Source organism: Nymphaea colorata, chromosome 2, assembly GCF_008831285.2.
Source record: "Nymphaea colorata isolate Beijing-Zhang1983 chromosome 2, ASM883128v2, whole genome shotgun sequence".
Lineage (NCBI taxonomy): Eukaryota > Viridiplantae > Streptophyta > Magnoliopsida > Nymphaeales > Nymphaeaceae > Nymphaea > Nymphaea colorata.
In genome coordinates, this window is record NC_045139.1 from 24,365,394 (window position 1) to 24,390,967 (window position 25,574).

General features: G+C 39.2%; 1 protein-coding gene across 2 annotated transcripts; it reads right to left on the bottom strand.

Annotated features, from left to right (window-relative positions):
- Window positions 1–1,516: 1,516 nt before the first annotated feature.
- Window positions 1,517–23,947, bottom strand: LOC116247581 (F-box protein At3g54460). Of its 2 annotated transcripts, XM_031619757.2 has the most exons (9): window positions 23,213–23,947; window positions 13,446–16,091; window positions 13,146–13,359; window positions 12,773–13,060; window positions 12,611–12,670; window positions 12,409–12,539; window positions 11,637–11,751; window positions 2,282–2,430; window positions 1,517–1,907 (listed from the first exon to the last, which is right to left on the bottom strand). In XM_031619757.2, the coding sequence occupies exons 1-8, from the start codon at window positions 23,731–23,733 to the stop codon at window positions 2,284–2,286; spliced, it is 4,122 nt and encodes a 1,373-aa protein (XP_031475617.1). In that variant the 5' UTR covers window positions 23,734–23,947; the 3' UTR covers window positions 1,517–1,907; window positions 2,282–2,283. The 2 variants fall into 2 exon arrangements, with proteins under 2 accessions (XP_031475617.1, XP_031475616.1); XM_031619756.2 differs by having other exon boundaries at window positions 1,517–2,430.
- Between the last annotated feature and the right edge of the window lie 1,627 nt (window positions 23,948–25,574).

The following is a 25,574-nucleotide window of genomic DNA, read 5'->3' on the forward strand; positions in this document are numbered from 1 at the left end:
CAGGAAGAACAGCTGAACGATCAAGGCTGCCCAATCGACTCAAAATGAAAAAAAAAAAAAGGTCAGCTCGAGTTAGTAAGTTGAAGGCATCTCCATCTCCAAATTGAGCATTGAGATGTACAAATTCATTATTTGAGGTAGCTTTAATTGATCCGAGTGATGAATCCTTGTAACTCAAATTTCTGCAATTCCTTAAGCTATAAGTGAGTGTTTGACCATTTTCAAGTTGATCTTCACAAATCCAACTATTCAAAAAATAAACAATGAAAATCGGACTCATCGATCAAATTTTGTAAGAGCTTTCTGATTAATCATTTTATATTTCTTATTTATGAAATCCGACTTGTTCAGACTTTCAAACAATCAAATTCATCTGTATATTGAATTTTGGAAAGAAAACCAAGAACTATTCAGGCAACAGAAGAAAAAGGATAGTTTTGACCTACGATATATATATATATATATATATACATAACGTCATCCACTTAAACAAATAACGTTACATATAACACATTATAACCACTTTTAATCAATCTTTAGAATCCTCATACTTAGTCAACATATTCGATGATTTATTATTCCATAAATTATTATGTGTGCGTGAACTGAATCCCAATTTTTTCAAACGCTCAAACCTTTATTAAGAACAATCTCTGTGTATTGATGGGAGGGTGATGATGGAGTTTCAATAGAGTGATCAAATTGCAAAGCATTTCACTGATTTTTTGACTCCCAGGCAACGAGATTATGATGTCAACGATTTACAATACTTTGTTACATGGAGTCGGCAATAACGAATGGAACCAACTGCTCCTCTCCCTTTGATTTTGTCTCCTAGGAAACAATTAGCAATACTTTGTTCCAAGGAATTGTCAGTAGTTAGCAAATGGATTTCTACTTGGCAACTCATCCTAGTATGACCTCACTACCACCCAAGCTCCAATATGCTTATAAAATGCACTCATCCACTAGCCTTTTGGTTTGGTCCCCCAAAAAAATTGAATCGCCATACGCTTTTTGATTAATTTAAGTTGACAAATGTGTTTACATATGCTAAACAGTAGGAAAAGTTTTAGATAGCGACATTCATTGTCAAAAATATCGTTCTTTGAAAATATTGGCAAGACTGTTCTCACGTATTTTTCAGTGAAGTTTTTCTCATAAAAATTTTGAGAAAAAACTCGACAATTTAGAAAAAAATGAAAAAAAGCAAAATAAATGAAAAACTACTACCAAGGTGAAAAAATCGTCAAAAAAATCACAAAACACAAAAAAATTGTGAAGTGTTCATTTTTGCCGAGATTTTCCCGATATTTTTATTTTATTTGTTTTCTCATAAATATCGCAAGTTTTCAAAAATTCATGATATTTGTAACAATGGTTATATTTTTATGAATGTAAAATCACTCTCTTATATCATACAACAGCTTGATGGTGGAAGAAACAAACTTTCAAGTAATTAAATCTAAGGTACTTGAAAAAAGTACGTTACATTGAGATTCAAGAAATATTAGACTGCTTGGTAAATTTTCATTTTTATTCCCTTCGAAAATATCCAACATAAATTATGTTGAGAAAAATCAAATACCTCCCAACAGTTGGTAGGTTACAAGGGCCCTTAACGAGAGGGCATTGTACTGTTCTTTGGTATTCATTAAGCGGAAATTTGATTTTACAAGGCTGCCCTGCATCCCTCTTTGAGAGATGTATTGGTGCCAGTCACAAGCCACCTGCTTTGCATATTATACAGATCATTCAATATCCTGGTGTGGTCTTCAAGTGCTGCAATGCCAACGATCCACCCGTCGGACTCCATGGGATTCTGATAAGCTTTGATCCTCAACCCACAATAATTGATCACTGAATGAAAATTGCAACTGCAAGTTTGGAACGCCTAAAACCTGTTTCTGCAGGCAGACCAAAAGCTGGGATTTTGGACGTCAAATGAAGTACTGCCAACCAAAAATAAAAGCTGATACAGGTTTACAAGGTGAACAGAAAATGGCATCGTTATTTCCCACTTGTATGCCTTCAACAAGCTCAAAGTTGGATAAATCATCACAAAAACAGATGCAAGTAATCTTGAACGGCGTGGTTGAACACTAAGCTTTCTCATAAAGGGGAGAGATCAGAAACCATCAGCATGTCAAACTCTGAAAAAGCTTTAAGTAGAACTATAGGAGAAGAGGAATCCCTTGCAGGTGGCTATAGTGCAGGTGATGTTTAAATCAGCAGAAAGTGTTGGGAATTGTACGCATACAGCAATGGAGAAGACATAAACCTTCATGTTTCAGCTTTAATCCGTACAAAATTGAGCTGAGCAAGATAATTTCTCTCTGCAAAATCATGTAATGTTCTGCGAACTTGTGCACCACTATGGTTACTGCCATCCAATTCCTGCTTCAATGCCTTTTTGCATTCGGCCGTATCCTGCAGAAGAATCACATTAAATAAAGCAACCATAAAAAACAAACGGAAGGCAGAGTATACATCATATGGACCATGAATATGCATGTCACCGTGTGTGTGTGTGTGTGTTTGAGAGAGAGAGAGAGAGAGTACATTGTCATGAACTAGTATAGCATCAAATACATTGCCAAAGGTGGATTGGAGATCAAGAAAAATTATCTTCAGGAAAAGCAATCCAGTTTGCTAGTGACAACAGAATACATGCAGTTAACTAGTTGCAATAAGTTCTTATTCATGATATGTTACTCTTGGTTTATGTGCATTTCAGAACTTCCAGACCGAGCATGAGCTAATAATCTGAAAAGAATTCTACCAGCATTCCTAAAACGACCCTCTTTTTGATGAACAATCTAGCATGCCACTTGCACTCAACTTCCACCGAGGCATCATCAAGTTCATGTCAAAATACACTTCTTCACTCTTAACTTTGTATTTCATCAAATGTAAGTTTGTTTTCATATAAGGTGTGGTTATGAATTGTAAGTGAAGTTATTTCACATAGCATGTCAACAAAATGCTTCATGTCCAATTCTGTCTCAAGTTCCAGGACCAATTTTATATTTGCAAAATCCCCCAAAATAAAAGGGGATCATTTTGATTATTAGAACTGGGGGATTTGTGTACACAAGGTAGTTTTTATACTCATATCTAACCTGCAACTTCGGAGGAGTAGTGAACTCCTAGTCTATAATGTTACAGCCAGCAGTCTTAGAGAAAGAAAAGCTTTTTATTTACTAACTCTAATCTCAATAATAAATAGATTAGGGCAGAGGTAGTGACTTACAAATTACATCAACCAAAAATAGAGAAATGTTTACAGAGAACTCCTAACTATTAAATATTGCAAAGGACCACCTAGAAACTTAAAGTCTTCTAATTCAACACTCTCCCTCAAACTGAAGCATACATATTAATCATGCTCCGCTTGTTACAACATCTAAAGAAATCACCAATAGGAAGAGCTTTGGTGAAGACATCTACAGTTTGATCTTCAGATGATACATGAATAGTGGCTATGATTCCTCCTTGAACAAGGTCCCGAATGTAATGGCAGTCCACTTCAATATGTTAAGTTCTCTCACGAAAAACTGGATTCTTTGCAATGTATGTGGCTGCTCTATTGTCACAATACATCCTCATGAGAAGAAGAATTGACACATTTAGGCTAGATAGCATGGATTTAGCCCAAGTCATTTCAGCGACAGTTTGTGCCATAGCTCTGTACTCAGATTCTGCACTAGATCTTAACACCACACCTTGTTTTTTGCTTCTCTAGGATATAAGGTTGCCTCCCACAAATACACAGAATCCTGTGGTAGACTTTCTGTCTTCGATTGAGTCAGCATAGTCAGCATCACTATAGGCTTCCACTTCCAAGGTCTTTCCTTTTGTGAACAAAAGCCCTTCACCTGGAGACGATTTCAAAAATTTGACCACCATTAAAGTTGCATCTCAATGAACTTTCCTGAGTCTTTCCATGAATTGACTTAGCTTTCCCACCGCAAAGCTAATGTCTGGTCTGGTCACAATATAAAGGAGCTTCCCAATAAGAGATCTGTATGATCGAGAATCCACTAATTTTGATTCGTCATCCTGAACATGTATGTGTGGATTCATAGGTAGAGTGACCGGTTTAGCTCCTACCATTCCGGTGTCCTGCAATAAATCAAGAACATATTTCCGTTGAGATAGAACTACACCTTTCCTGTTGTGAGCAACCTCTATACCCAGTAAATATCATAGTTGACCAAGATCTTTCATCACAAAATGTTTTTGAAGCAACAACATTGTATCAGAAATTTTTTGATTGGAGTCACCTTGTCAGGATAATATCATCAACATCAATTGCTAGAATGCTCATACCTCTAGAATTCTTCTTGTTAAATAGAGAATGATCAAGAGGAGATCTCGTAAAGCCGCGCTTTGAGACCATCCCAGAGAACTTGTGGAACCACGCACGAGGACTCAACTTGAGTCCATATATAGCCTTCTTCAATTTGCACACTTTTTTCCACACTCCCCCTATCGTTCAAACCTTGATGGTTGTTGCATATAGACAATCTCATTGAGATCACCATACAAAAAGACATTTTTGACATCAAGCTGATACATGTGCCAGTCATGGAGTACAACCATGAAGATGATAAGACGGATGGTTCCCAACCGGACAACAAGAGAAAAAGTCTTAAAGAAATCAACACTGTAGGTCTGCATGTAGCACTTAGCAACTAACTTAGCTTTGTATCTTTCCAGAGAACCATCAGAATGATATTTCACGGTGAATACCCACTTGGAGCCAACAATGTCACAATCAGGAGGAGGATCAACAAGTTCTCAGGTGCCTCGCTGAACTAAGACATCCATCTCATTTTGCATAGCTTGTCTCCACTGGGTATCTAATAAAGCTCGTTGGTGACAAGTAGGAACTGCATGGACAGTCAGACCTTGAATAACCTATTGCAAACTTTGACTAACACCGTCAGTAGAAACAAAATGAGATATGGGATGCAGTGTACATGGTCGCTTGCCTTTGCAAAGAGCAATAGGTAAGTCTTGAGAGAGATCAGAGATAACTATAGTGGGCTCAGTTGGACTAGGTATACTCACCACAGATGTACTAACCTCATGAGAAGAGGTTGGGAAAGGATCATGAGAAGGGTCCTGTTGACGTGTGTAGATCAGCGGAGGATGACGAAACTTAGAAACAACAGAACGAGGCTCACGTGGGAATGACTCCAATGGAGTGAGAGGGATAGGTAGTAGGTCAGATGATTGTGGCATCTCAGTAGAAGTAGGAGAGAGACTATAATAAGGTTGAGACTCAAAGAATGTAACATCCGCACTGATATACTCATTTTGAGTCAAGGGGTCAAAACATTTGTAACCTTTATGATTTCTGGAGTAGCCAATAAAGATAAATTTAATTGCTTGAGTAGCCAATTTATCACGTGTAGGCCCAAGGACGTGAACAAAGCATGTGCAACCAAATATTTTGGGAGCGATTAGAAACAAGGGTCGTTGTGGGTGCACAAGTTTAATGGGAACCTGGTTGCCAATGAAGAATGAGGGCAAACAATTGGTCAAGTAACAAGCAGTGAGGATGACATCTCCCAAAAAATATGCAGATAAATGAGCATGAAGCATTAGGGAACATGCCCCATTTAAAAGTTGGTGATGTTTTCGGTCAGCTACTCCATTTTACTGGGAGGTATAAGGACAAGTAAATTGAAGGGAAATGTCATTATCAAAGTAAAATTTCAGTAAGGTAGATGCCTTGAACTCAATAGTGTCATCAGTGCGAATGCTTTTAACAAGAATACCAAATTGGGTCTTTATTTCAATAATAAGGTCCTTGAGAATACATATGACTTCAGGTCTTTCTTTCAAAAGGAAAACCCAAGTGACTCAAGAATAATCATCAACAATGACAAGGAAATAACGAAATCTAGACCTACTAGCAACTCTGCTAAGACCTCACACATCAACATGAAAAAGATCAAATAGTCCACAACTGAAAGTTTGGACGGACTAAGACTTGATGAATAACTGCTACGGGTGTGCTTGTCAAGTTGACAGGCCTCACACTAGAACGACTCTTGTACTGATAGATGAAGAAGTAGGTGATGGAGCTTGGAGATAGATGGATGACCTAGTCTAAAGACAATGAAGAAGTCAAGGAGGCTGCAACACCCACATAATCAAACAAGATGTAGATGCCCCCTTTCACATAGCCTCCACCAATCGTCTTCCCAGTTTATAAGTCCTGGAATGAACATAAACCAAAGTCAAATGTAACACGACAATGTAAGTCATTAGTCAATTGTCCGACTGATAAAAAATTAGTGAAAAACTTAGGAGCATATAACACATTAGGAATTGTCATAGACTGAAAAATCTTAATATCTCCATAACCCATAATAGGAGACCATCTGCCATATGCAAGTTTCACATGATGAGTCTGAGGTAATGTGCAGAGCAAGGTAAACAATGAAGGTCTACTACAGAAGTGCCTCGATGCTCCTGAATCAATAATCCAAGTAGTACCTGTATCATGTGGAGCAGTATCGACAGACATAGCATTGTCTATCATAACTGTGGAGGCGGACAGTTGAATAGATCTGTGTGCTAAGAACTGCTCATACTTTGACTTGTTGATATTCATTGTCACAGTCTCAGGATGGGAAGAAGACAAAGACCCCTCTACTACTGATGAAGTTGCCTGGACAGATCCAATAGGAGACTGTAATGGATTCTTGCCTTGCTTAGATGCAACACCTCTTCCTAAGGATGTAACGGAAGAACGACAATGCTTATCTCAACATCTGTCTTCCAAATGCCCTATTTTTCCACAGTAGGTGTATTGAAATCTCCCACGACCTTCTCCAGACCGTAGACCTATGCCCCTCCCCCTGGAGAAACTACCTCCACAGCCTCCTGAAGCCACCAAGGCAGAGGCAGGAGCATCATTAGAAGGTGGAGAAAGGGTCACAAGGAAGACGGCTGATTCTGTTGTAAGCCTTAACTAGGTTAGGGATTTCTGCTCCAATCAACATCTGCGCCTTTGCTACTGCATATTTGGGAGAGAGACCCTCCAGAAATTTTGTCACCATAGACTATTCACTATGAGTCTTGTGACATGGAGGACGCAAAACTTTCAGTCTTTCATAGATTGACTTGATGGAAGCAAAGTATTGAGCAAGACCTTGATCGCCTTGTCGCAAATCAAGTAATTCCTCCTCCACCTGCAAGATCTTGCTAACATTCTTGTCATTAGAGTACGTATGTTTCAAAAAATCTCACATCTGTTTGGCAAAGGTATAGTATACAATAATAGAGGTAATCTGTGGTTGCATACTATTCATGATTCATGACATGACAATATTGTTATCTTCCTTCCATAAAGTATATTTTCCACTTCACCAAAGGCTCATTTTATTCTATCACATGCTCCTTCCGATGTCCAATGATAGACATCATAGACACACGGGCTTCTCATAATTAGATCCATCTAACTTTACAGTAGAGTCATAAGAAAAGGGATTGCCTGTGTTCTTATGCTCATACTGCATCTCTGTCTTGCCTTCATCAGCCATAATGTGAGACTCAACAATATGACCTTAATCTGGCTGCGCTTTGATAAGATCAAGAGTATAACGCACAACAATCAACTTGAGATGACTTAGGCAGCAGAATTTTTTTCAGCATTAACAAAAGTCCTTAAAAGAATATCTATTAACTTGTTGTTTAGTAAATCAGTCCACCAACCACAGCAATCAACTTTAGAGGATCTAGGCAGCAGAATTTTTTTTTTCAACATCAATAGAAGTACCCAAAAAAATCTATAAACTTGTTCAATGAATCAGTCCACCAAACTTCCACGTAGTAGGCTTCATATCATTGTTTAATAGAATCCACACATGCATATCAGAAAGATATTCAATCTGATAAGAGTATATCCAACTTGCAGCCACTTTTCCACAGTCAGCCAACAAAAAATCTGATGAGAATATGGTCCATGTGCAGCTACTCTTCCACGAGCCCAGATCTGACTTAGAACTTTCCAACGCAACTCCCACGCAGTTGCTCACGCTCTACTATATCCATGTTGGGAATCTAATCACACATACCTCTCACGTGTGATTAGGTTTCCCTTCCATGCTGCTCCACTATCTCCTGATCAGCAAAGAGAAGAGAGAAAGGAAAGGTAGAGGAAGAAAAAAGGTGGGAAGAGATGGGAGGGAGAACAGGAGAACAGGTCACCAGAAAGTCACGTCAGCCACTGGCAGAGAAGGGTGGTGATCCCCGGCTCCAATACCATGTTACAGCCAGCAGTCTTAGAGAGAGAAAAGCTTTTTATTTACTAACCCTAATCTCAATAATAAATAGATTAGGGCAGAGGTAGTGACTTACAAATAACATCAACCAAAAATAGAGAAATGTTTAAAGAGAAATCCTCACTATTAAATATTGCAAAGGACCACCTAGAAACTTAAAGTCTTCTAATTCAACACATAACTCCATATTAGTAACTGATATATAGGCTTAAAGCAAAGAATACTACAGTCCTACTATCTCAAGGTCCAAAATTCTTCTCTTGATTATGACAAATGGCCTTTTCATTGGATATTGTTTCTCAACCATCTTAACCAGTCCAACAGTTGTCATTATTTTCAAGAGAAGGTATAGCAGGACCAACATATTCCTGACTACAACCATGAACACTGCACAGAAACGCCTATAGGGCCTGTTTGAGGTTTTTTTTTTTTTTTTTTTGTGGGTGCGGGTTGGGGATCTTTTGGGTGGTGAAGAGCAGAACACTTGGTTACAAATAAACCATATTTGGCAAAAAAAGGTTTGCCCAAAAGCTGGTTTTTCCCAGTTTGGGTGCCATGAAAGTTGAAACCATTAGTATAGTTTCAGTTGCAAAGAAAAGAACTGAAAGGAAAAAAGCCAGCCCATTCCATGCCCACTCACCAGCCAGGACATGGGCTGATCACATTCATTCAATATGGGTGATCTGGCCAGCCAATTTCCCAGCAGTAGGTGGCCAGGAGATTGCCTTCCAATGAAGATTAAAAGCAAATTATTTTTTTTCCCTTTCTTTTCAGCCATTTTGTGCCACTGGACTGCTGAAAAATGTTTGGACCAGCATCGCACAAACAGAGCAGTACCAGTCCAACAGTTTCCAGCTGGCCTTCCCATGAAAATGGTCACAAAAGAATTTCATTCCCATCAATGATGGTGCAGATGAACTTAGAATGGAAGCAAGAGAGTCATCTTGACCCCCTCCATGACAAACCTAGTTCTTATAAAAAAATTGATCAAATTTCAAAATGGTAATAATATGTTAAAAGAAACCCCAAAAATTTAAAATATATTAAACTTTTATAAAAAAAACACTGGAAAACACGATGAAAGAACCTTTTTCTATTTTAGTGTCTTACCAAAATACCGCAATTCTATTCCATTTTTTGTTTTCCTTTATTTTCCCCTTTTCGCCGCTTTTACAAATAAAACACTGATTTGTGACAGTGGTCTTAAAATTTAAAAACACTAAAGAGAAAGTAGACAATGAGTGGGAAATGGCAAAAGGAGAACTAAAATTTAAAAAAAATGAAGGAAACGTGATAATGGATAAATATGAAGCAAAAGCTTCTCAAATTATCTGAAATTGCTTCTGACCTAGTTTGACTTTGGAGCCAAGAATTGAAGAGAGGTTTGCCAACCAACCATTCAGAGCAAGAGATAATTAAAAGAAAAAAAAAATGAAGCCATAAATGGTTATTGTGTATTGGGCAACCAAAAATAAAAAAAATATTGTGGAAGTTCCAAGGAAAAAAAGAACTAAAAACATGTGAGACCAATAAGAACCATTTGAAAACATAAAAAAGTAAAGCAAATAAATAACAAACATAAAGTTGTTATAAATGAAAAGAAAACTGAATCTAAGGCTTCTGGGCAATCAAGAAATTTCACAGACCGAACCATATCATTTAGAGATTGAAGCTTGTTATACTCATATGCACAAAGGAACTAACAAGGTTTGTCACGTAGGATCTACCAGATACGAACCTTGTACAGTTTTCTTTTCACCTCAAGAAACTCTTGTGCTATTTCCCGGAAAGAAGGACATTTTAGGGAAAAAACAACCACTTAAAAAAATGAAACAAGAAAATATTGGTTTATTTCTTGGCACATGGAGCCCAAAAATAGCCACCGATACAAACAGAAAGAATGAAAAATACACTGGCAGCCATTTCCTGCCTACCATCAGCCAGCAGATGGGCTGTTGGTGACCTTGAACATCAGTCACTAAGTGACCTCCATCAACCCATTTCCAAACTGATGTTGGGCAAGAAAAGGGGGCCTAGTCAAGAAAGCATGAAAATACATTTCGGCAACCACAAAAAATTGGTTGGTCATAAAATGGATGGCACCAGTCCAGCCCTTATTGGAGAACCTCCAGATAGGTATGGTTGGAAAAACAAGCACAACGGAATCTATATTCTGCATTATGCTCTAACCATGCCTAGATGTTCTGTTTCAGATGTTAGCAAATTCATGTGCCAAAGAAGATACACTTCATATTCTGCTTGCACTAATATAATTCTGCTTTTTCTTGCACTAATATAATTCTGCTTGTGCTAATATAATTGTTGATTTTCTCTTTTTCCTGATAGAGCTTTAACTTCACACTACATTAGTTAGACCAAACTAACCAGTTTATCATGCAATATCTTAAAATCATAGTCCTAGAATATGTGCAACTATAATCAGGTTAACATTAGAATTATTCCAAGACCCTGAATGGGTATTGAATACTCCCAAATGCCTTAGACTCAATTGAGTAAAAGTTTTTACCTCACACACACACACAGACACACATACACATGCACACACACATGTATATGTCTTAGTATTTTGAAGATGCCAAATAGTCAGATATCCAGCTGATCTTCAAAGGTTATATAAGTATAGAAGGATGCTAGCAAAGGAAAAGCACCATACAAACAACAGTATGTAATAGATACTGAAAACATAAATTCATGCAGTATGATTTTGCTTGTGCAACACTCAGAGGAGGCAAAACCTTCCTGATGAAGCATTGACCAACACCCAGTCATAAATAATTCCAGAGAACTGCTTAACCCAAAAGAGGAGCACATCACATGATTATCTTAAAAATTTTCTGTTCTGATGTCATTATTTCTGTTTTCCTGCAATTTTGCAGTAATTCTTGATTTTTTCTAATCTTGCTGTCTCCTTGCTAAACTAAAATATGTTCAGTTAGAAATTTATGCTAAAAAAGGTGACAGAAAAGAGAAAGTATATGGTGGAACAGAAGGGAAACAAAATACTAGGAGGAGAGGGGGGTATGATGAGGATAGATTTCTTTCTGCAGAAAACTTTAAAACAATAAAAACTTGCTCAAAAGCCTCATGCAAAATGTCTTTGTCTTTTTCCTTTTCAACTGCAATAGTTTTAGTAGAGAAGTAACTTTCTTATGTAGACCTTATAAGAATTTAAGAATTCAGTTTTAGAGCATATAAACTTTTTATCAAATGCATGAGCAAGCTGCAACAGAACTACCTTTAAAGTTTAAATATGTTCATTAAAGAGGAAACACATAGCACATGTCAAGTAAACATTCAATAGACAGTTCAAACCTGTAAAAACCCAAGCATCTGCTCCTCAATGGTTCCACGCATGGCCAAAGTTTCCACATGGACAGGACGAGTAGCACCCATCCGGTGAGCCCGACTTATGACTTGTTCCTCCATACTGCTTGCAAGGGAAAACAGAAATAGATACATCTCATAACAAAAAAGGTACTTTTAACAGCTATTACAACCTTAAAATCTATGATTGTCAGCATCTATAAGATGGATTTGTTACTTTGGGCAGGTTGGGTTGGGGGGTGTTTGGGAGGCATCAAACCCCTTCATGAGAAATAAAAGGGGGACACTGATGTAGGTAGTTTTATGATGGAAAAATGCCTATATGCATGTCACAAGCATTTTCCTGCGCTTTAATGTGCCCAGATATATCTACAATATAATCAATTCCTTCATAAGAAGAAAGCTGAGAAAAAGGAACAAGCCATATACCTCTCTCTAAGAACCTCATACGCCCCCCAAATTCACAATTAATTTTAGCAGGAAAGTTTAAAGCTTAAATGCCCCAAGGGAATGGGAGATGTAGGTGGATATTACATGGTCTATAATGAAATGATTCTTTATTGAAATGATTCTTTATAATCTCTTGCAGATACCTTTCCCTCTTCAAAAGCGTGTGCATAACTTTACATTAATACATTCATTGGCTCAGCATGCCCACACTTTCGTGTAAGAGTGAGATCTAGGATATGTATCTACAAAAAGGAAACGATTCTAAAAGTTCAGAGCCATGCTGATGACAAAAAAATTCACAAAAAAGTACCTTCTGTCCCAAATTGGTTCCATTAGAAAAACATGTGTGACAAAGCTCAAATCTAAACCCAGGGCTGCACTCCCATCCATCAACAAAACCATGCAGTTCGGATCATATCGAAAAATCATCAATGACTTCATCTGAGCATATTGCAACAGTATCAGCATACATTACATTAATAACAACTGAAAACTAAAAGGTGTATCAATACCTTGTTAGTTGAATGCATTGGGCTGTACATCCCAGCATATCTGATACCAGCAATTGTCAACTTGACAGAAGCAAAAGTACTCATTAAGATGAAAATCAATGTCAAGGAACATAAGAAAAGAAGCACTAGCCCATAAGCACCTGTTATTCAATGAATGCATACCTGTTGTTCAATGACATGTATATGCTCCAGAAATTGTGAAAATACAATGACTTTCTCTGGCAAGCTACCAGAAGATTCATTCAGCATATCTGCCCTGTCTTCATGGTATAGAATCTCCTCCAATTGCTTCCTTGAGCCAGACAGATGCATTTTCCCACCAGATTCAGTACTGTCCTCAGCTAGAGAATAACCCATTTTCCTATTAGCGTTTTGCAGACATTTTAACCTCTCGACAAGATATGCAACCTTGCTACTTGATGTTGCATGCCAATCCGGGTCCCAGTTGTCCTGCACCAGATTCAGATATTGATGGTTGCTCCCATCACTATGGCAATCCACAAGTGTATAAGGCAGATATTGCAATTAACTTTACCTGCTTGTATGATGGTTGCAACTCAATAAGGTCTTTAGGGACAGGCCACTTTGGATTGGGATTTTCAGGCCGAGCTAAGGTTTCAGGACTCTGCATTTCATAGGCATAACCACACCCAGGATAAGTACATCTTTCACTGTCCAGTGCAACACAACCGAGGCATAATAAATGCCTACAAGGAGTTATGACAGGCAAGCGGCACCATTCTTTGCATCTGAAAATAAGCTTAGCATACAGAAATAAATTCTTTGAAATATGTATCAAAGCAACATATAGCTGAATAAACCAAAGAATACGCACCTGCAACAACTTCCACCATTTAAAAGAGCATTTCTGATAAACAAGTATTCTTCTGAAGCAGGATCAAGACCATGTTGAACTAAAATATCCATTGTTTCTTGAATGTCCTCACCTGCCTCTCTTACTTTGATGTGCCCAGCCACACAACATGAAAGCCTGACATTCCTGATTGTGTTGCTACGAAATTTCCACTGTTTAGGATTCAAGAGGGACTCAACGTGAGAAGGATCATTCCAATCAGCCATGAGAATATTGCGTCTGACTGTAACTACAAGCTCATTATAACTCTTTGCATGCTCTTCGGTAAAATGAAGATACACCACTCTCTTGATACAAGGAGGAATAGTTTGCAGATCTACTTTCCTAGCACTGATCATGCATCTCTGAAGCAGCTGTATAAGACGAGAACGACCTTCCTCCATTTCTGCCTCAAAGGGTCTAAGAATACCAGCCTCCCATGAGCTTTGGTGTTTTCCATAGGCCTCCTCATGTAGGAATTTCAGCATGGGATGAAGATGGGCCACCTGACTGTTGGGAGTGTTTGGCATTGGTGTTCCAGTCAACAGCCATCGTTTTGAAGCTGCCAATGAAACAGCCATTTGCAATTTATTTGTCATGCAGAGGCTTGAACCAAGAGTGTGGCCCTCATCCAACATTACTCTCAGCCAATGAATTTGCATCAAGATGCTCCTGTTACGATGACTCCATTCAGCACTCAAACGGTTGAAAGTTGTTATTACAATGTCATAATCCCAAGCAAGGTCGTGAGCATGAGGCTTCTTATGATCAGCCCAAACATAAATCCGCAGCTGACCAGAACTAACATGCTTTGAGATTTGGTTTTTCCAGTGATCCACTAAATTTGCAGGGACAACAATGAGGGTGGCCCTAGACAAATACAATCGGAATACATCCAAGGGCTTAGTCAGAGCAATCTGTAATGCCATTGTGTCAAATTCCAAATTATAAAGAGAATTTGGGTAATACCATCTGACTGTTCCTCGTAAAATCTGCCTTCTAAGGCCAAATGCTTGAAAAATTTTACTAAAACCATGGTTCTCTCTCTTTGGATCAAACCCTATGTTAAGGTTCGGAGGAAGAATCAGTCCAGTTGCTTCCATTGCTAATAATTTATCAGGAGACAAATTAGACAGCCAACACAGTGCTTTCCTTGTCAGTGAGTTCATCAAAGCCAGATGCTCCTTCAGCACACCTGTAAAAAACAGTACATTCTGCTCCTTCCCAGAGGAAGTCTCTTTGGTGTAGAAACCAGGTAAATTAGTAATGGACGTTTTCTGGTCACAACACTCCTCAGGACTTGAACAACTTTGATGCAACGGATCCCCATTCATATTGCAGAACCATTCCAGCTTTGGATCTGGTGCACTTGCGCCTGAAAGCTTGCGCCACTTACTGCAAGCATCACACTGAACCCAAGTCTCACAAGTTTCTACATGATCCACATTAACTTTCAGCTTTTTTGAGTCATTAAACAAAGTTGCATCAGAATCAATTTGATTTTCCAGGCAAACAGTTGCCAAACAGTCCAACTTAGATGACTGATCTGTAACATTCTTCTTCGCCATTGCTCTAGTAGTCAACACAACATTCCCTTCATATGATTCAAGCAGGTTTCTCTTTACACGGGCCAAGTTTCTTGTTTGCCGACAAGCAAATGCCTGCAAAGGATGCCTAGTAGAGCATGGTGATCTCCCTGTTTTATGGATAGATAGATCATCTCCAATCACATAAGTAGAATGTGTTGTTTTTGAACGTTCAGATGATGAAGATAGATTCATGTTTCCTTCAGTATTAGATTCTTGAGAGAAGCCACCAGAGTACAACTTCCCACGCTGTCTAGCCTGCCCCATAAATCGTCTCCAAGTCCACATGAAGTTGCCACTTGCGCAGTCATCAGCATTAAGCTCATAGTAGCCACATCTCTGATCAGAAGTATGCTTGCACCATTTAACTTCTACGCCTTCAGGTGGGTCTGCCAGTGTACCTTGAGTTTTGAGAATAAGAGAAAGAGCAGTTATGGTTTTTCCCAAGCCAGGTTCATCACAAAACATTCCTCCACAGAAATCTGTGATAGTGGGGGAAACTCCTGTTAATATTTCACCAGAAACTGTATTTATGTAGAAGTGAAAACCATCCTCAGTTGAGAAACCCACATAAAGAGGATGCGCAAGAACCTCAGCACTTTGTTCACGATGTAGCATCCACTCAACTGCAGCCTGCTGATGAGGAAACAGCTTAAGCTTCATACATGGCATGATAGAAACAGCCAAATATCTTAAATGGCGGCAGGAGGCTGCAACCCTGACCAGATCTTTTGGTTGAAGTCCGCTCAGCAACTTGACCAAGATATCATCAGAAATATCCCAAATGCCCGAGCCACATGTAGTTTCAGCAGGACTAATTTTGCTGGAATGTACACATCTTTCCTTTGCAAGACCAGGTAAGCTCTTAAATATCTCATGAAGCTCAAAAAGCTTCTTCCTAGAGTTTGACATGGTGTAGTGTACTTTGCAACCCAGAACATGGCAATACGGGGGGGACCACATCCAATCATCACCGTTGCAAGTGTATCTTCCATTTCCTTCATCACATTTTAGCCACAACTTTCTTTCTTCCCAGTTGCAACTGTAAATGGAATTCCACTAACAAGTGAATTGCATGAAGGTAAACAACAAAAGAAAGAAAAACTTGCTGTTATGAAATTTCATGTACATTTAATAAAATCAATCAAGGTTAAATAACACTGCGAACTTACACCTACAGATTTTCCATGGGTATCCACACATCTAGCAATGTCCAGTGGAAGCTGCATTCAGCACATATGCATGCGGATAGAATGTAGGCAAAAATACTCAAACATAAAGTGTCAACAACGAAAAATTCATACAGACACAAGGAGACTTATGCTGAACAAGCAATAATATGCCCATAAGTTGATCACTCTATCATTTTGTTTCTTATTTTTACTGATCTTCTTGATTGTTTATTTCATATTCATGTTTTTTCTAATAGATTTTGGCATGAATCCCTCGTGTAACATTATTACCACACAGGTTCAGGACTGCTGTTGAAGAATTTACAGTTAGTTTTTATGACATATAAATACAAGAATATATACATGTAGGCATGTATGTACATACGTGAGCGATTTTGGAAAAGAGGTGGGGAGATTATATGGTACGTGCAGAGGTCCTTTGTACATATAACCTGATATTAGATGCCACTTCTCTTCTTTTTCATCATTTGGTATATCTAGCACTGCTCAAAATTTGCTTGACCAGAAAGAGGTCATAGGTCATTTATTCGAACTTTGGAACATGATTGCAAATTTTTAAAAGGCTTCAAAAGTGGTACTCAATATGTGAAAATCCCATGATTTAACCTATCATATGTTTTCATTAAAGCAAATATTTTAAGATTTGACTTTTGGAAATAAAACATGTTACAACTTACACATCTATGAAGCCAGATTTAATGACTTACCTATAAGTCCCAAATCCATTGCATGTGTTGTCAATTACAACATACAAATTAGAAGGTGAAACTAACACAAACCGCCACACAAATACATAGGGCATTACACACAGCATACACACACACACACACACACACATATATCTATATATATATATATATATATAGAGAGAGAGAGAGAGAGAGAGGGAGAGAGAGAGAGAGGGAGTGAGGAAGTGAAATCAGCCAGCCGAATGTTGCGGCATGCCAATTTTTAAAAACCATAGCTAAAAACAACATGCAATGGAAGCACTAAAAACAGTTCATGGTATAGCTACAATTTGTGGTGCTTTTAGCGACAGTTTGTCACATTTACTGCTCTTAAAGATTTATCTATCCAGCAACAGCCAACAGAATGCAGATTTCAATTTTTCTCTCTCTCTATATAAAAATTGGTATATCCCAGACCACTTAGGTCAAAGATAAAAACCAAACCTCTTAAATTGTTAATAAAATATATTCCAAATAAAATATAAACAGTCTAGAATGTATACAAACTCTAATTTAACATAATTTGTTTTTATCAAAAAATGTTGATTTTTCTACTAGTAGATTTTGATGTTATAATAGCCGTTCATTTTCCTATTATGTTAAGAACATTATTCAACTAGAAAACAAATTAACTTAATATATGTTTATCACCAAAACATTCTCAAGATCATATCAATATTGTTGAATAGTGCAAAAAATTGCTTTAACAATCAACTTTGATTGGTCTGGTTTTTATCCCTGATATAATGGTCTATATATATATATATATATATATATATAGGGAGAGGGAGAGAGCGAGCATTCAAAGATGCACTCGATGCTATCTGAGGTTACTAGGAGAAAAGGTATAGGATTTCACAAGACTACTTTCCATCCTTTTCGACTCGCTTCTGGGTCACTGCTGTAACACAGTGTCCTGTTTTAGGGTCCAGCTACAGCTGAAATTAATCCTGCCTGGTGACTGAAACTCAACAGAATTGAAGTATCAGCTCTTGACATGCGAGAAATGGTAGAGAGAGAAAGAGAGAGACAGAGAGCTCCCAGACAGTTTATGGCCCAGAAAAAAGCAACCACCTCAGAAACGACTTTTAGTTCAAAACATGCTTTTCACTTAATTCTAGAACATACATATGTTCATTAATGTTCACCTATTATAAACCATGCTTTATTTTACAAAAAAAAAAAGAAAGACTTGACTATTAAATTTTTGAAATTATGAGTCGTTCACACTGTTCTTGCTTACAAAAAATGACCTCAGAAGAAATTATATATTTGTGTGTCTCTCTTATGTAAGGAGATTTGCCAACCCCTAATCTCTCTTTAATTAGAGATTAGGGTTAGCTAATCGGATAAGAATGGTTTCTTCCCTCTATCTCTCTCTCTCTCTCTCTCTCTCTCTCTCTTTTCTTCCATCACGAACATGGTATCAGAGCGGTGAATGTCTGACTTGCTAGGGCGGTGGTGCTCTTCTCAACTCCTCCTCTCTCTACTCTCACATATGATCGGCTAGGGCAGCCTGTTCTGCGTCTGAGCACTTTGGGCAGCCTTTTTAGCCCAACCTAGGGTTCCTTAAAACCCTAGGTCGATGTACTCTTGAAGTCGTGTGGTGGAGCAGCATAATTGAAGTCGTGTCGTGCAGGCAAGTTTGAAACCAGTCGATGCACTCTTGAAGTCATGTGGTGGAGCAGCACAGTTGAAGTCATGTCAGGGCAGGCAAGTTTGAATTTTTTTTAATTGTTGTTGAAGTTGTGCAATGAAGCAACACAGTTGAAGTCTGATGTCACGTTGGAAAAACTGAAGTTATAGATCCCAAGCCTGCAAATAGTTGGCTGTCGTTAAAACTGTGCACATTTGTTGGTCTTCTTGCTCACGCCTGCTTGAAGAAGTACATGTATACTGCTGATGTGAATGTTATTGACGAGAAGAAATTCTCTGTTATTTCTTGTGGGATGTTGCTGTGCATTGCAAAACTGATTAATTACAAATAGGACTTCCTTTTCTGTGTTCAACCCTGCTGCACAATTTTTTTGTGGTGTCCTTGTTCTATTATACTGCTTCCTGCTGTGTTTCATTATGGCTGAGAACAACAAACCAGATGGTGACGTAATTGACAATCCCTTCTCCTATCTCCTATGGATCTACGGTCAAGTTAGATGGACAAAATTATGAATTATGGTTTAGGTCCTCTATGATGTCGGTTAAAGGACACCGAAAGAGGCATATAATTGAAGAGGATGAACCTATTGTGAAGTCTGAGAAGTATATGACCTGGGAAGAGGACGACAACATGGTTATGTCTTGGATTATGAACAACATCCAACCACCGATTGCTCTCACTATTGCTTACTATACCACTGCTAAGGAGATGCGGGAATTTCTTAGGCAGACATATTCACAAGACAAAATTGCAAGTAAAATTCTTCAAATTGAAGAGGATTTGCACAATCTTCGACAAAGAGATTAGGATCTATCACAGTACTTTGCATTTGTTAAAGCCACCTATGAGAAACTGAAATTCCTGCATCCTCCGTGCAAATCTTGTTATAAGTCACACTTTGAGCCTACCATGGTTGCAAAATTTATTGTTGGTCTATCACCTGAGTATGCAGTTGTCAAGGCTCAAATGCTCACTGGGAGTGAAATTTCTGATCTCTTTGATGCATAAAATAGACTTAGTCGTCTTGCTATTATCTTGTCCCAACCAGCTGGTGTGGCTCCAGCTTCTGCTCTTACTATAGAGGGAAGTCGTGGTCAGGGCATCACTTACAATGCTAGAGGAAGAGGTACAGGTCGTGGAATTGGTGGTCGTGGGAGGTTCCAATGCACCTATTGTGGAAAGATGGGACACTTGGAGGATTGTTGCTGGGACAAACATGGTCGTCCATCCACTATATCACAAGGCAGAGGTACAATGACCAAACAGGGCAAGAGCCTTGTTCATCCTCCTATGGGCTCTGCACAGGTTACCACTCCTATTGTGGACGACTCTTCTAGCCCAGTACCAGAGACAGTCACAGTTAGCATTGATAAATCTGACTATGAGTAGTTTTTGGCACACAAAGCCTCACCGGCTTCAACTTCCACAACCTTGATTGACCAAGCTCTCTCTGTGGGTACTCCACTCCTGATTTAGGTATCTCTTGGATTATTGACTCAGGTGCATCGAAACATTTCTGCAATAGACCTGGTTCTTTCACCACTTTGCATAGATTCTCTCAGCGATATGTCAAAATTGTAGATGGTAGAATGTCTCCTATATTGGGTTATGGAGATGTGAAACTTTCTCAATCCATGACCATTCCACATGTCTTATATGCTCCTGAGTTTCCATCCCATTTGCTATCTGTTAAACAGTTGACTACTGATTTAACCCTGGATCTTACAAGATTTGCTTACGAGGAGAAAGATTGGTGGAGGCCATGAGGAACAAGGCTTATATTATCTTTCACAATCAGTTGGAGTAGTCAATTAATGTTAGGAGTCTAGCTTTTCTGCCCATCAGTGGCATCTCAGATTGGTTCATCTGTCCTTCTCGAAACTTCGTTGTGTCATTCCTCAAATCTCTCTGGGAGCGTCCTTTGAGTGCAAAGTATGTCAGTTGGGGAAACACCACCATGGTACCTTTTCTTCAAGTCTACAATCTACATCAATCACCTTATAGTCTCTTTGATTGGTTTCACTTTCATGTCGATGTTTGGGGATCAAACTGTGTCATCAGTCGATCCCAATCAAAGTATTTTTTGGTTATTGTTGATGATTTCTCTAGAATGTTCGCACCGATAATGCCCTTGAATTCAAAACTTCTTCATTGTTATAATTTTATAGAGAAAATGATGTTCCTCCTTAGTTTACTTGTGTCCAAACCTCTTGGCAAAAGGGTGTGGCCGAATGAAAACATTGACACCATTTTGACGTCGTTTGAACACTTATTCTCTACACTAATATACCATCTTAATTCTGGGGGATGATATATTGACTGCATGTTGCCTTATTAATCATATGCCCTTCTCTACCATTGGGGACCAAATACTGATCAAGCTTTTATACCCTAACCGTCCACTATTTCAGCTGCCTCCTAAGGTGTTTGGATGTGCATGCCTTATACATAAGCTTGGCTTAAAACAAAGTTTCAGCCCAAGCAACCAAAAGGGTTTTTCTGTACTTGCCCAAACACCAAAAGAGGTATAAATGGTAGGGCCCCACTACTAAAAGGGAGTATACCAGTGTGAGTTACCTTCCACGAGTCTGTTCCCTTTCTCTCCCATACGCCTCCTATTCAATCAAGAGCTGGTGATCAGTTTCCTCTACACATTCCTCCTATTCCTTTAGATTTGATACCAGCTCCTTCCCACATCCTTCAATCACATCTTCATCACGGTCTTACGATTCTCCACTGGTGTAGGCATGACATACATCCTCCCCCTTCATCATCTTCTGAACCTGAGGTAAGTACTTTTGACGGTGGTGCTGATGAACAATGTGCAGGTGAGTAGGTGGTGAATGATCATTTACCGATAACCCTGAGGAAGGGCGAACACCAGTTGCACCCTGCACTTTATATCCCAGCTTGTTTCTATGGAGAGGCTCGGCCCTAGTATGAAAAATTTGCATCTGCATTGTCCATCAGATTAGTTATCTCTGTGGCAGTTCATCATGGGTGGACTATGACTTAGCTGGATGTGAAAAATGTGTTTCTATATTTTGATCTGACCAAGACAGTTTACATCATGCCATCATATTTTGATGCATCATGATGCTTGATGCATTTGACGTTTCTTTTAAAACCTTGAAGGAATGTGTTCCAAAGGTTATTATTTGTTCAACCAAACTATGCATATTACATCCCATCAAATTATTTTGGTCATTTAATCACTTTATGGAATCACTTTAGAGCAACGAACGTAGGTGCACCATTCAATTGCTCTATTAGTCCACACATATATACACAACTTCTACAAATATGACAAGTTGGCAACCATAATTGCTATTTTTTATCTTTTTTTCCAGTAAACGCTAAAAAGAGAGAGCATGGTCACATTGTATCATGTTTGCAATATTTAGGATCCAAGTTCTCTATATGGGTGCACCATTGCAGAGTGTAAATGTTTAGCCCAATAATATTTGTTCTGATTACATGCTCATAGTTGTGATGGCTGTGGAAATCAAGAGCTAATTACTCTAGATCTACATAGTAATTAGATCATGAACTCTAATATTATAACCATGACTGCTCTTTCTATCTCACTTTAGCATGTAAAGAAGAGGGAGACAGGAATAGAAGTTAGGATTTTCATGTTCTCCAAAATCAAAGTTAGGAGCTAGTTACTCTACATACACATAGCTAGAACATGACTTCTAACATGATGACCATGACTACTGTTTCTATTTCATTTTAGCTTTAGAAGAGAGAGATAGAAGTTAGGATTGCCATGTTTTGCAAAAGTCAAAGCAGGAGATAGTTACGCTACATACACATATAAGTAGATCACGAATTCTAACACGGCAACCATGACTCCTTTTTCTGTCTCACTTTAGAGCATGTAATACAGAGAGATAGAGATGGAAGGTAAGATTGTCACTTTTGGCAAAAGTCAGAATCTTGTGTCCGTGTACTCTTTTTGACACACTTTTGCATGTAAAGAAGATAGAGATAGGAATTAGGACTGTCATGTTTTCGTAGAAGTCAGAATCTTCTCTCTCTCTCTCTCTCTCTCTCTCACACACACACACACACTTAGGAAAAAGCAAATGCAGAAACTGGTTTTGATCGACTTTCAGTCAAGTCCAATTTCAAGGTCACCGCTACGAGTGGCCTTGACTGGTTGACTGAGAGTCCGAGAGCGGCTCAGTCGGCTCATGCCCATGTTGATTATCTAGGTTCTTGATCAGCAATGTTTTGCATGGTCGACTTAAAGGTGTGCATCAGCAGCTCAGTACTAACACCCAATACACATCAAGATGGAAAGTTTTGCTCGCTACTAAAATCCACCACACCATTTCAAAATAAAAATTTATCTTGCACACAACTATCTTACGGTTTCCTAGTTGCAAGACTGTAAACAGTAAACGAAAAAAAATAAAGAAATAAAAATTATTATTTTTATTTCTTGGAGCCATTTACAATGTCGAAAAATAAACAAATCGCCATACAATAATTTCCATAAGGAACCCATACAATATTTTCATGACAAAAAAAATCAAAGGTAAAAAACTCAGTTTCTCAACGGAAAAGAGGGGAAAACCTCAAATGGGAAAAGAGCGCGGCTGCCAGGGGACCAGATCTAGGAAACTGCCATCCGGACCACAATGCAATCGGCAAGTAAACGTCCACCAGCACAACGGCCCTAGCACGGCCGGAAGAAACCGCCACTCGGACGACCCTCGCGTCGATCCTCAAGCATTTCTGCGCGACCAACGTGTGAAGCCAATGCACGACACTCGTACTCCCCTTCACAAGCCCAATTCTCCTCCCCTTTCTCACGGGAACCTGAACTGCAACCTTCTGGCAGTTCCCCGAATTCCCTTCGGCTTCATCATTGCTGCCGCGAAGACCACATTCAGCCTTGGCAATGGGGGTAAGAGTGAGGCCGAACTCGGCGACAAAGGCGGGAGAGGCCGAAGAGATGGAGCAGCGAGAGCCTTCTGGGAGGAGCTTGGCTAGACATGACACGTCGCCTGGGTGGGGGAGGACCTCCTGGGGGTCGATAGACGCAACGGCACAGAGGAAGCCGCAGAGCTTGTACTGGTCCAGATCGTCGACCATTGCCTGGAGCTCTCGCCCCCCTAACCAAAACAGCACCTCGCAAAGTCAGAAAGGGTTTCGAGGAGAACTCTTTCAAAACACCTCGAAACCTTTCAAAACATAGAGGAAATTAGGGCTTGCACAGAGGCCTGGTTTTCGAGAACAAACAAGCGAAGACGATGAAGACACGAGAGGGGGAAGACCATCAACTCTCCCTCCCACTCGCGATTCGGCTTTTTTTTTTTTTCTTTGACCCATTTTCTTGAGATTGAAGGAAACGGATCCGTGGGTGCGAGACCCCTGTTTCGAGCTCATTCCGGGTCTGAATCACCAGACTCCAGTCTGACCCGGTGATCCATTTAGATCCAGTAACAAACACATTAAGAATCGAACCGGATCCAATGAGAACCATATCCGATCATTATCACACCAAAGGCAGAGAGGCAGTCTTGAATTCCGGTTCAAAACCCAAAATCATAATGTACTCGGACCCGGACGTCTATTTGAAGTAGGATACAGCCGTTGTATTCGACAAGGAAACAGGGTAATGAACCGGAATTCGAGTAATAACCAGATCTGACTTTTCTTCTCAAATCCAATTTAATTGTATCCGGATTCACACAACAAATCTCAGGATCCAAAATTGAGATCTAAAAAGATTCCCGACTCAAACGTTGTTTTATTCTTTTCTTACACTTTTTTTTTTAAATATCAAAGAACGTGCACTTGGCAGGACCCGCTTTTCCCAAACAGGGCGCAGTTAACGGTTTCAGTTAATAAATGGATCGGGTTGACTTTGGAGTGGACCGTTACCAGTCGGATTCCTTTATGGGGGAGGAGTTCGGCCCGGACGGCTGGACCCATTAAACCTGGTTCGGTTTTATCTGGATCCGGACCAATTAGAGTCCACTTGGAAGGATAAGAGACGGACGACCGTTGTTTCAAGGAGCTTGGCGGTTGGTACTGTGTGTTCCCCTCCTTCCCGTGCGCGCGCGGGTTCCAAGGCGTTGGGGTTCGCTTCGCGAGGAGCCACCGAATCGGGCCATTACGGGTCGGATCCAACCACTGGGCAGCAAGTCCAGGTCCATGCCAGGGTTTGAATGGCAGTGAATCGACCGGACACGACACGTTTTGCTCCTATCTGTACAGCTCAGCTATAATGTGCCTTTATTTCAATTAAGGCGCTTCAGTTTTACCTCACTAGCTGAGTCATTTGACGGTTTAGCCCTTGTTAAAACGAAGTTTTGCTTTATAAATTGTTTATTCTTTTGTGGCCCTCTCATTAGTCATCCTCTATGCTCAAGGGCCAAACTATATTTTCAAAATTTTAACAAGAGTCAAAATAAAAAATTTTCAAATTTTTTTGTATATATTAAACTAAAATTTTTAGATTTACATATAAATTTTTAAAGTTTTTAAAATATGAGGGAAGGGGGAGGGGCGCAAAGGCCCTTGCCGCCCCCTTCCTCTGCTCCTGTCTATGCTAGTAGTTCGATGTTTTTTCATCTCTTGCTGAAGCAGCCTTTTCTGTCCTTTTTCCGCAGTCCATTGAAACTCATAGAGTGGAGAGTGATAGAAAGCTCATAACTCGAAAGTTCTAAAAGATCTTCATTGCATGTTTGAGCTTTACAGTTTTTTTGAAGTTCTTATGGTTCTGCAGCATACCAGCTTAATGGATATTGAGGACAAATAACAGTATGCTTGCATCTCTTCTCCCATGAAGTTGTATCACTATAATAGAATAAGAAATTGATGTGCTTGTTGATGAGGCTATGTCACTAGGCTTTGCATTGAGCATGTGTGCCAACAACAGCTTTTACATTATACTGAATATGATGTTTATGGAAGGTTGACAAATTCCA

Bases quoted from the DNA above. Each gene is read 5' to 3' on its own strand.
- LOC116247581 (XM_031619757.2), bottom strand. From the start codon at position 23,733: ATGGTCGACGATCTGGACCAGTACAAGCTCTGCGGCTTCCTCTGTGCC. The intron at 16,092-23,212 runs GTTTTCCCCTCT...TTCCATTTACAG, and splicing joins GCGCTCTTTTCCCATTTGAG to TTGCAACTGGGAAGAAAGAA. The intron at 2,431-11,636 runs GTTTGAACTGTC...ATTCTTCTGCAG, and splicing joins AGATGCTTGGGTTTTTACAG to GATACGGCCGAATGCAAAAA.